This window comes from Choloepus didactylus, chromosome 7, assembly GCF_015220235.1.
Source record: "Choloepus didactylus isolate mChoDid1 chromosome 7, mChoDid1.pri, whole genome shotgun sequence".
In the NCBI taxonomy this organism is placed as follows: domain Eukaryota; kingdom Metazoa; phylum Chordata; class Mammalia; order Pilosa; family Megalonychidae; genus Choloepus; species Choloepus didactylus.
The window spans coordinates 54,596,202-54,609,201 of NC_051313.1; the positions used below are offsets into that span (position 1 = coordinate 54,596,202).

A 13,000-nucleotide genomic window follows, 5' to 3' on the forward strand; every position below is an offset into this window, starting at 1 on the left:
GCTAAACAAAAATAAGAACTGGATAAAGGGGGATGAGAAGGATTTCTTTAGAAGTTTTATACAGCATTTAAGTTTTTAAGGTTTTGTTTTGTTTTGATATTTCTCTGGTGAAAACTTGAGAGTTGGGGCATTTTTAGAGTGTGTTGGGGTTGGGATTTCATAACCGCTTGAGGGAAAGAGTAGCCACTGCAGCTTTGTGCCTTATTTACCTTGCCAGTTCCTAACTGGATATCCTTGCTGTTCACTTGCAAGACTGCAAGACTGCTGGTGGAGGGCTTAAAGCTCTGTTGATAAAATTATACTCCAGATTAAGGTATCTTGGGGTCTTATCTTTAGTTCAGTTTCAAAGAAGACAAGGTTCATCTGTCAGTAATTTCCTCAACTTTCCTTCTCTTTAAATCATATTTTTGTTTTCCTCATTCTCCATAATGCCTTTCCTATGGGCATCCTTCTCTTTTCAGTGACCCTTCCCTTTTCAGTCATCCTTCTCTTTTTGTCTTTGTAAATGAAATTCTGTGCACAATCTTTCAGTGCCCAGCCCCCATTCCCAAGACTTGGTCTTCCTCATTATACTTCATCTGTCTGTCTTTTATGACATTTTCTATAGCTTTTCATTTATTATAATTTGTATACCTGACATGCCTCTACTAAATTTTAAACTTATTCAGAGTAGGGGCCATACCTTTTGAACTTTTATTCCCATATTCCTGTTGAATTTTGAACAAAAACATCTCAGGTTAAAGAGCTCCAATGTAGGAGGTGGCAAATGCTAAATAAATATTTCTGGAATTTTATAGTTTTATAATGGTCACATAATGTTTTCCTTAAAGTACCTAAATGAACAAAGTTACTTTCTAACTTTAAATATTTTTTAAAATGTAAATATATATGAAAGTAGAAAAGAAGTAAATGCACAAGAGTTTTTATAGTCATCTTTGGATATTGAGATTATCTTTGGGTTAATTTTTTCTGTATTTTCCAGTTTTCATCACTAAATTTATAATATGTTTATAGTCCAGGAAAAAAAGACTTTTTCTTTTTTTTACAAGACTGCTGTATGTATTTAAACCTTTCCCAAAGTTTTCAAAAACTTTAAAGAGTAGGGGTCTGATATGGCAGTAGACAAATATATCACCTCTGCCTTCTATGAACTCATAAAACTTAAGGTCTTTAGCAAAGAGTTTTAACTTTGTAGCAGATGAAATACAAGGGTAGATGATACATTTTTGATTGGTAAGTCCCTGCTCTTTGTAAGTAATACCTGCGTGACACCTGAGAGTGATGTGAATCATTTCAAATGTCAGTGATAATGGCAGTTCCTCTTACGAGTATATTAATGTGTATTAGAATGTGGGTTCTTCTTACCTTGCTGTCGTACTCAAGTTTTCTACTTGCTGGAAAAATGAGGAGCAAGACAGTGATATTTAAAATACTGCTAAGTGAACATTGTGTTTATTTATGTTTGATTATTGTATTTCCTTTTACAGCAGAAGATTAATGTTGTTGTTTGTTGCTCTTAGAAGTGATTATTGGTTGTTATTTTTTAACATCAGTATCCTCTATAAGCATGTTTTTGTTTTGCTTCAGAGCTTACATTTTTAACTTTTTGTTTTATGCAAATGACTGAATTTTCTTATCTTTTTTGCATCTTAAAAATAGAGTAAAATATAAAAGTTTATGCAATGGATATACCACTGGGCTGTTTGGACAAATGCTTATAGTAGTTTACTAAATGATCTCCCTTTAATTGAGCTTTTTAGGAAGGAAGCCCTCAATAGCAGTGCCTAATGGGAATTATATATCTGCTATTAATTACTTTATGGAACAAAGAGTGCTCTTTTGTTAAGCATTACTATTATCAAACATGGCAATTCACAGACTCCTAACATCAAGGAAACCATTGTATATTTCAAGTAGTAAAGAAGTCTTTTTCTCTTCTTTCAGAATCAAAATTTAAACTCACTTTGTTTAAATTTAATATTATAAAGAAAATAAAAATATTCTAACGCATTTTTATTGCTATTACCGTCTTTTGAGAAATGCAGAAACTGAAGTTCAAGGAGGCTAAGTGATTGCTCCAGAGTCCAGCTAATCTGATTTTTCCTATTTTATCAATTAAATTTAGTTATACCTCTACTTGTTGCACAAACTTTATTGAGACAGCCCATCAAACTATATGTAAGATAAAATATATAGAGAAATAAGGGTATCAAGAAAGGTAGTATATACATAAAAGCATAGTGTATAATCTTACAGAGTTCTGAGAGTAATATATCTGTTTAGTGATAACAGGACTTTTGACTCCTAGTACTATATGTTTCCTACTGTCTACTTAACCTTGGCCTTATTTGCTTTAAGTAGAAATTTTTTAGTGGAACCTAAACTGCTTTTTCTGCTTTTCTTTGTTAGGAGTTCTTGTTAAATCATGGGCACAGATATTTTCCACCTCTAAAGCCCAAAAACTACTATTCCGTATCATAGATTGTTTGCTACTGCCACATACAGTGTTACAGCCAGAAAAAGAGCTGCCTGCAGCTATGTTGACTGCAATTCAGAAGAGTCTTCCTTTGTATCTTCAGGTACAGTATGATTGCTTAAAAGTGAATTTTTTGTTTTTTACTTTTGCCTTAAAACATAGTTTACTAAATGCAGATTTAAAAACCAAACATTGTAAATTGCAAATGGCACATGGATTAAACAAGCTTTAAATTCATTTGTGTTTGGCTCTAAAAAAAAAAAGATGAAAAAGATGAAGTCTCTGCTCTCAAGAGCTTATAGGAAAGAGATGAGGCAGCCTAGCACAGGCATTTATAATAGAGTGTTTTCTTGGGTTTCAGCTATCTATCAACCAGATTGTGGGTGAAGAGATGTGAGAGAAGACACTGTAGAGGTTATTAGGAGTAAAAGCGCAGAGTGGGTAGGAGCTGGGGAGATATTCCTGTCAGAGGGAAAAGCATGAGCTTTAAGAAAATATGACATACTGGGAACAAACAAGTTGTTCTGGAGTGGCTGGAAATTCATATAGTAAAAGCCAGTAAATGGGGGCTCTATGTGGCATGTTAAGTTGAGGACTATTGATGGAGTTTGAACAGAGAAGTGTGAGTAACATAATCACATTCACATTTTAAAAAAGATGAGCCTGGTGGCATAATCCCAGGTGTTTGGTGTGGAGGGTAGATTGGAGACTTGGCGAGCAGTGAGTACATGACTGCAGTAACTCATATATCATCTGAAGCTTTTGATGTAAGGCATTGGGAGTAAAGCCCACGTAGCAGATTTCAAAAACATTTAGGAGCTCTGATCTAAAAGACTTTGTAAATGAGTGTGTGGAGGATTGAAGGAAATAGAAGACTTGTTAGATACCACAGTGGCTGCTTATGTAGATAGTAGTGCCACTATCTGAAATGGTATATTCTGGAGACATGGGAGTGAAGATAAGAACTGGTTTTTGAATGGCTTATAGTTTGAGGTGCTGTAGATACCTACGCAGTTGGAAATATTGATGCCAATCGGGGGAAGAGACACATTGGGCTAGAAGTATACTTCATTTATTATTCATTACAGATAAGTGCTTCTTAACTTGGGGTGGAGTGAAGGAAGCTGAGGAGGAAGGGGAAAATGGATTTTGATTAGGTAATAAGAAGTCTGTTTCACAGATGGAATTTTTTTAAACAGATTTTGAAGATTTCTCAGAAAATTGTGGTTGACTCTTTAACATTGTATTCATAACAACATTTAGCACAAAGTTTAGTGTCTGCTAGCAGAAAGATAAATAGGGGAGGCAGCTGTACAGCCTGGTTTGCCAATCCTGGAGTGTGGGGAATGAATGGAGAGAAGTTGTGGGCAGCAGGAGAGTCTGGAGTGCCTGTTTTCTGTGACCCTTTTAAAGCCAATCTATTTAGTAAGAATTCTTATAAACATCATAAGTGGTAAATTGGAAACAACTGGTGAATTACACATTTGGTGGGATTGACCTGACAATATGTCTTTAATTTTTCAAGGTGTACCCAGCTTGCCAGAATTTTCAAAAAGTATCCATTATTATTGCATCTTCCTCTGATTTAATGTGTTTTTCTTTAAGCAAAAGCATTCAAAATAAGAAACAAAGTTTGGAATCTGTTGTTGTTTCAGTTTTCATTTAATTACTAATGTTTTGACAACTGTTTGCTATTTTTTCATTATAAATAAACTTTCAAAATTTCTTATTGGTTAAGTATTCATTTATTGCTAAATTGGAAACAAACATTTCTTTTATTTCCCTGTGAAAACCTATTCTGGATCACAAAGTACCAAGTTGGTAAATGAGCTTGTAGAACATTTGTTGCTGTGTTGGTGATTATCTTAGCAGTGTACAATATTTATTAATATTGGCAGAAAAACATCTCTATTTATCAGACTATTGGTTTAATCACTGGTAAGTATTAAATATTTTAATCTATATGCAAGTATTTTAACTGCTATACAATTGGAAAGAATTAAATTAGCAGAAATGTAACAAGATATTGTGACTTCTGTGTAACCTTGATCAAGCTCCTAACTTCTTTAAACCTCAGAAATTCTAACTCAGTGGTTTTTTTGAGACATTTAAATGAAATAATGACTGTAATGCATGTTGTCCATTGCTTGACGTATAAAAACCTGTATAGAAATTACTGTTATTGAATCTTTTCACCTTCTGAATTTCTCTCCCTTTGTTAATGATTATATTTTTAAAAAAATCATCACAGTTCTTGACATGGAACATTTTTAGCATATTATTTTATAGTCTTATTCAAATGAAATGACCAGTACTCTACATTAAAAAAAAACGACAAAAATGTACTTTATACTTTGTAATTACTGTATACATGTATGTAGTTGCTGACTGTGGTGGTCAAGTTTTCTGAGAGTAAGAAGGATGCGTCTTGTGTCTTCTTTCTACACGTCTCTGCTTCTGTTAACTTGGGTTCCGTGCCCCAAGGATGCGCATGCTTGGTTAGGTACCTGAGCGTATGCATTACCCAAGCTTGGCAACTCTCTGAGGTTCATAAAAGCATTATCAGTTGATGATTTTAGGTATTCTTGTTGATGGCGATAAATTACAAAATCTGACTTGTATCTGAATACTGGGGATTATGTTAGTAAGTTTCTAAATATTGTTTATTTTTAAAACTTTATCCCTTAGTATTTCTTTCTCTTTTTTTCTCTTGTAGGGCATGTGTATTGTGTGTTGTCAATCTCAAAATCCAAATACCTATTTGATTCAGTTGCTAGGAAATGTTATTAAGCAGTATATTGGGCGGTTTCTTCCAGCTTCGCCACATGTTTTAGATCTTGAACAACATCCTGTTTTGTTGGCATTGAAAAAGTCAGCTACTGTTCCATCGATGTCATCTCTAAAGAAATGCGTTGCACAAGTTATAAGGTACATCTAAATATTAAAAATGTAGGTGGTATATACAATTTATTCATCTCTATTAAAAAGTAAGTAAGCAGCATCTCAAAAATATTGGCAAACTTTAGAATACTGGTAATTTTAGAAACATTTTTTCCTGAGAGGCATTATTTAAGAATTACATAAGATCACATGAGCTCATGATAGCCTGCAACAGTGCTCTTTAAATTGCTTCTATTTTCCCTATGTAGCCATTATTCACCTTATATATGTCCTTAACATATATTTTTGTTCTTTAATTTTTATCGGATAATTGTAGAGTACAAAATATATTATTATATTTTGTACTCTACAAAATACAGTAATTGTATTTTATAATGGTAATAATTATGTGAAGACATGCATGCTAATATGAAAAGAAGCAATATGAAGTTCTATTTTGTTAGTTTACTCTGTCTTAATTAAATTTTATTATTAAGAAAATGAATAAATGAAATTTCTTAAGTTTTCCACTGAATTCCGTATTCTTTAATTGCAACATAAGAAGTTTCAGTAATAGGAACTATCTTTTCTTTGTCTTCATGGAGTATTTAGCTTCATAATAAGACATTACTTTTTAAACTTTAAGTTGCAATGTATATATATTTTTTATTATTATTATCCAGTATTTGTTTTCTATTTTTTTAATTACCTGATAATTTCTTTACCATGTTTCCATTTTGATTACACCTTTACAATCTGTTTCTTTATGAGCATCTTTTTTTTGTCTGACACTTTCACTTAATATCCATCACCACTCATTACAGAATTTTATATTTAAAATCTGTTTTCTCTTATGACCTTTTTGTGTTCCTAGTGTCCTTTTACTCAGGTTTGAAAGCTTTATCTTCATTGTTCCCTCTCATTTGCCCTACTTGGGCAAATGATTCTTTTCTTTCCTTCTTCTCGTGTTTTTCTTCCTTTATCACTTTATACCTAGACTATTGCCAGAGCCTCCTAACCACTTTTACCTTCCTGTCTTTTCTTCCAGCACAGGCTAAACAACTCCCCCCAGAATACTTTTTCTAAAACACTATTCCATTATGAAACTTCTCTGCCACCAAACCTTCATGACTTCCTTTGCCTGTGGAATAAATTCCATACTCCTCAGCTCTCCAAGATATGTCACCTGACTTTTCCAAATGTATTACATATGGCATCATATACAAACCCTAATGAGATTGGTTTAGTTACTGCCCCTCTAAAACACTTTACTCTTCCTTACATCACAGCTTTGTTCATACCATTTTCTCCATTAAAATGCATCCACTGATCTAAATTCTGCTTGTCCTTTATGAAATCTACACCTAATATCTCAGGGCACCATGGTGTTTCTTTCCATATCCTGAAGTTATATTCTCTCTAAAATTCAGTTCACAGAATCGTAATATTTTTGCCTTGCCTGTAGCCGAATTTTCAACAAGATGGTAGTGATCTACTACTGTATTTGAGACCTTGCACAGGTAATTTCAGTTCAAACCAAATGGCAAGAACTGAAGTAAAATTAAATCTGTAAAGTCATGAAACTGTTTTAAGCTCTAGTTTTTAGGATCCTGGATGCATTAGTTGAATTTCCATTTAACTACTAAAAAGTAAAAACATTTTTCCCTGTATTTTCTATTGAGGAACCAAAAATGTAGTTATTCCTTTTTTGTTTTTTTCAGTACTCAGGAACAATATAGAGATTGTCTCCTATAACTTCTCTTTCCCCACTCCTGTGGTCCACTATCTTTGAGTTGGTGCTCCTTCCTCTGAATTTCCATAGAATTCTGTGCTACTATATTGTAATTATATTTTTTCCTCCTCCAACTTCTCCATTGTTTAGTGAACTCCTTGCTTTCAGAAACCACGTTCCACTCTTTCTATTCCTTACTCTTAGCCTTGTATCTGGCACACTGTAGTTGTTCAACCAATGTTTGTTTTAGGCAGTAGGAATTCAATAGTAAGCAAAACAGACAAAAGTCTTGCCCACAAAGAGAGATTGCATCTTCTAATGTGTAATATTTGTTGGAATGCACTGCAGGAATAGAAATGATTAGTAAAGACATAGTTCCCTCCCTTGATGATTTCTATGACTCATTGTGATAAATTATTATTACTTTACAAGTATATATAGACATCTAGCTTAGATTTAGCTATATTTGGCAGTTTTTTGTATTGTTTAGGCTTTTTAGAAACTAATTCCCATTTTCATTTATTCACTTAACATACACTGATCACCTGTTTTAAGCCAGGAGGAATCTAGGGATAAAAAGATGAGTCAGATAAATTATGATTTGTATGATCTATGTTGAGTTCTAATGCTGAAATTTGTCCTGCCATGAGAGAGATATTAAATCCTAAATTACTTCTCTGATTTTTTTACTCATTGGTGGAAGGAAAGAACTGAGATGAGAAGCTAATTCCTAGAACAGTCCCCTTATTTATTTGGAAAAATAAGACACCTCCCAAGTCTCTAAATAAATAATTATGTGAGGAGAGATTTCTTTATGCAAGTTTGACATTAGAGAATGTTTCAGCTTTGAGGAACCGGCAGATGAGATCAAACTTCTTATACTACGAAGAAAAGAAAAAAATTAAAAATTAGATGTTTGGTTTGGATTTTGATTAAATTTGTTTAAAAACCAGGTTGTTTAAAATTTAGGTTGTTTCTATGTTGTGCTTTGGCCCTTAAAGTAAACCAAAAGAACGTGAAGTTGTTGTTTCTAAAATCTCATTGTTTGAAGTTAGTTTTATAAAAGCAATATTTAAAAAGAAAACAACACTGCACTTTATTAATTACCAGGCAAATTCTGCTAATACCTTTAAATCATATGATGTTTGGTTCTGCCTATTGAAATTTTAAATGGAAAGAAAAATTTGTTTATTTTCAGGAAATTCTACTTTCAGTTTGAAGGTTCATCACTCCCTCCTCGGTTAGCATCCATTTTGGCCTTCATCCTCCAAATCTTCAAGGAAACTAATGTAGACATTTTTGATGTTGAACTACTCCTCCCTGGTATCTTAAAAAGTTTGGTGTTGGTCAGTGAACCCCAAGGTGAGTTTGTTTATAAGTTTGTGTTTGTCATCCTTTTTTATTCACAAGTTAAGAAAATACTGTTTCTATCATTTACATTGATAATTATAAAAGTATTTGGTTATTTTATATATCATGGCTAAAGAACAGACTCCAGCCAATAGCTAAGTTTGGGCATGAAGAATGGTTTAAAAACTAGCATTATGTTTTAGTTTAGTTTTGTTGGGTTTTGTTTATTTTGTCCCCTGAGGCAAATCTTATATTTAAGGGCTATTACATTTATTAGAATTGTTAACTTCTCTAAGAATATTTGTTCAACCATATCCCAATGTTAAATGCATCCTGTTAAATACCAAGTGATGAGGGGTCAGTGTACTTTCTTCTGTTCAGATTTCTGCTAGAATATCTAAGCAGATTTTTTAGGCAAACCCGAAAGGATCCTTTGATCATATTTTTTTTGTTTTTGGTTTCATCAGCCTTATTGCCAGTGGTCTCTTAAAAATGTCATTTATTTAATCCCGGTGGTATTATTGAGGGTTCTCTAGGGAAGAAGAACCAACAGGAGATATCTTTAAATATGAGATTTACAAAAATGATTCATGCAACTGTATAGATGCGCAAGTCCAAATTCCATAGGGCAGGCTGCTCTCTTATTACAGAAGACACTCCCTTAGTTGATCACAGATGTAATCAGCCGCAGTTGCAATCAGTTGACTGATGATTTAATAAACCAGCCTTCTCATTTATTAACCAGCCATGAAATGTCCTTGCAGTAACAGGCCAGTGTTTGCTTGACCACATAACTGGGCACCATCACCTGGCCAAGTTGACACATGAACTTAACTATCATAGTCTACCCCTTTTTAACTTGGCAGCTATACACATCACCTTAAACCATGCTTAATCTCTAAATAGAACACAATGACAGTCATATGTTTTGCCTAAGAGTACTCAGCTGTCCTGCATACAACCAGAAATGCACTTAATCTCTCCAGAATAGGGTGTAAGTCCTTGTAGTACTCACTCTTAAACTTGATATCCTATAACTCAAATACTATAACATGAACAATGCAACTTATATCACATGATAGGGGATAAGATAGAGAAGAAAACAAAGATATTTGCTTTTGTACAAATACAGACATACTCCTAACAAAACGAGCGAAATATTCATACCATCACAGTCCTCATTTCTGTTATTGGTCACATGATTGTAGTTCATATTTATGACTACCTTCTTCTATTACCCATTCCATGTTCCCTTTACCTTCAACAAGCACTTCAACTGCCTGTGGTTCTTTGCATGGTGGAGTGACCCAAACCTTCATTCCTGAGGTTTCTGGACCATTGGTAGTCCGCCTGGATTGAGTTTTGTTGCAGTTTTCTATTAACTTTAGTCATAGAGCATGATTGTACTAAGAGCTGCCTTAGGGGATCGCCTGTATTCCAGGAAAACTCTTCTTTACCTCCATTGTGTAGTTGTAGTCCTATTTCCCCTTGATAGTTAGGAATCATCCCGGCCAGTACAGTAATTGCCTTCCTTGCCTGTTGATTCAGAGGCATGAGAAGCCCATAGTGGCCAGGTGGCAGTCTTAATTTCCAGTTCAGTAGAATTATTGTTGTGTCTCCTGGTGGGGACACTCTTTCTGGAACTAAGACTTGTACACCAGCAGAGCTTAAGGTTGCAGGAACAGGAAGCAAACATTTTCCTAGTGGATCACTAGGAGTGATAGTGAGTGGTGCCACTCCCATTTCCACCCCTTGATTCCGGGACCCATGAAACCTGGCTATGGGAGAAACAGCGCCATAGTGTGGATGCTGATTGAGAGCATACACAGCTTCTTGGAGAACTGTCCCAGCGCTGCAAGGTATTGCCACCTAGTTGGCACCATAATTGAGTCTTTAATAAGCCATTCCACTGTTCTGTCACCCCAGCTGCCTCTGGATAATGGGGAACATGGTAAGACCAGAGAATTCATTTGCTGTGAAGTGGGCTCCTTGATCAGAAGCAATGCTATGTGGAGTACCATAATGGTGGTTAAGGAATTCCATAAGTCCATGGATGGTAGTTTGGGCAGAAGCATTGCGTGCATGCAGGGAAGGCAAACCCATATCCGGACTATGCGTCTATTCCATTTAGAACAAATCATTGCCCCTTCCATGATGGAAGTGGTCCAATGTAATCAACCTGCCACCAGGTAGAAGGCTGATCACCTTGGGTAGTGATGCCATATCGGGGACTGAGTGAGGGTCTCTGCTTCTGGCACCATCACCTGGCCAAGTTGACACATGTACCTAACCATCACAGCTACTCTGAGTAGTGTGCTTCAGTAAGTTTATTTGGAATATGCAGAATAGTAGCTCTAGTTCTATGTTGATGGAAATTTTAATGTCAATAGGGTGCATTGTGTGTTAATACCATTTCTTTACAAGCTCTTCCAAAAAACAGAAGTGGAAGGAGTACTTCCCAACTCATTCTCTGAGGCCATTATTACTCTGATGCCCAAACCAAAGACATCACAAGAAAACAAAACTACAGACCAATATGTGTTATCAATGTAGACACAAAAATCTTTGATAAAATACTAGCAAACTGAATTTAGCAACATATAAAAAGAAATGTAGACTATAACGAAGTGGGATTTATCCCAGAAATGCAAGCTTAGTTTAATATCCAAAAATCAATTAATGTAATTGTGCTGGTTTGGATGTATTATGTCCCCCCAATGCAATGTTCTTTGATGCAGTCTTGTGGGGACAGATGTATTTAGTGTTGATTAGATTATAATTCTTTGAGCGTTTCGAAACCATGGAGATGCAATCCACCCAACTGTAGATGATAACTGATTAGATAATTTCCATGGACGTATGGCCCCACCCATTCAGTGTGGGTCTTGATTAGTTTATTAGAGCACTATATAGGCTCAGACAGAAGGAACGTGCTTGCTACAGCCAAGAGGGACTCTTTGAAGAATGCACAGGAGCTGAGAGAGGAGCTTCAGCTTACAGAGACATTTTCGAGATGGCGTTTGAAAGCAGACTTTTGCTCTGGAGAAGCTAAAAGAGGACAAACGCCCCAAGAGCAACTAAGAGTGACATTTTTGAGGAGCCAAAGCCTAGGGAGGAACGTCCTGGGAGAAAGCCATTTTGAAACCAGAACTCTGGAGCAGACACCAGCCGCATGCCTTCCCAGCTAACAGAGGATTTTCGGACACCGTTGGCCATCCTCCAGTGAAGGTACCCGATTGTTGATGTGTTACTTTGGACACTTTATGGCCTTAAGACTGTAACTGTGTAACCAAATAAATCCCCTTTTATAAAAGCCAGTCCGTTTCTGGTGTTTTGTATTCCGGCAGCATTAGCTAACTGGAACGGTAATGTACCATATCAACAGGATAAAAAACAAAAATCACATAATTATCTCAATAGATACATAAAAAAATTTTGAAAAAATCCAACATCCTCTCGTGATAAAAATTTGGCAAATTAGGAATAGGGAGGAACTGCCTCAGCCTGATAAAGGGTATCTCCAAAAATCCCCAGATTAGATGTTTTCCTCTTAAGAGCAGAAAGAAGGCAAGGATGTCTGCTCTTGCCAATTCTGTAACATTTTACTAGAGGTCCTAGTCACAGCAATTAGACGAGGAAAAAATAGATAAAAGGTATCAAGATTGGAAAGAAAGAAAGAAAACAATGTTCCCAGATGACCTCATCTTATGTACAGAAAATCCTGAGGAATCCACTAAAAAACTATTATAATGAATAAACAAGTTCAGCAAGATTGCAGGATACAAGACCAATATGCAAATATCAATTTTATTTCAATACATTTGCAATGAACAATGTGAAGATGAAATTAAGAAAATAATTCCATTTATAATCGCATAAAAAGAATAAAATATTTAGGAACAAATTTAACAAAGTGCAAAATTTCACACTGAAAACTGCAAAATATTTGTGAAAGAAATTAAAGACTATCTAGATAAATCAAAAAACATCCAATATTTTTGCCTTGGAAGACTTAATATTGTTAAGATGATAGTACTCCCCACATTCACCTACACATTTAATGCATTCCCTATCAGAATGCCAGTAGGGTTCTATGTAGAAATTGTGAAGCTGACTCTAAAATTTATATGGAATTGCAAGGGATCCTGAATAGCCAAAACAGTCTTGAAAAAGAAAAACAAAGTTGGAGGACTCATTTCTTGATTTGACAACTTATACTACAAATATAAAGCAACATTATTACAATTATTAAAGAATTACGAGTTGACTCAACAATTCCCCTAGGTACCACTACCAAAAGAAATTAAAACATAAGTCCACACAAGGACTTGTACAAGAATGTTTATAGTAGCATTATTTAAAACAGCCAAAAAGTGGAAGCAACCAAAATGTCTATCCACTGATAAATGGATAAGCAAAATGTGGTATATCCATTCAGTGGAATATTACTTGGCCATAAAAAGAAATGAAATACTGATAAATACTGCAACATGCTTGAACCTTGAAGACATCATGCTAAATGGAAGAAAAAAAAATTCCAGTCAAAAAAGACCACATAGTAT

The 13,000-nt window shown here is 34.9% G+C and overlaps 1 protein-coding gene across 4 annotated transcripts in view; it reads left to right on the forward strand.

Moving 5' to 3' along the window:
* MMS22L (MMS22 like, DNA repair protein) overlaps positions 1 to 13,000 on the forward strand; it is a 175,300-nt gene that overhangs the window by 156,243 nt on the left and 6,057 nt on the right. For all 4 annotated transcript variants that reach the window (XM_037842496.1, XM_037842497.1, XM_037842499.1 and 1 more), the window contains 3 exons: positions 2,410 to 2,579; positions 5,193 to 5,404; positions 8,287 to 8,450. In XM_037842496.1, the coding sequence (XP_037698424.1) occupies positions 2,410 to 2,579; positions 5,193 to 5,404; positions 8,287 to 8,450 (546 nt within the window). The remainder of the gene's footprint in view (positions 1 to 2,409; positions 2,580 to 5,192; positions 5,405 to 8,286; positions 8,451 to 13,000) is intronic.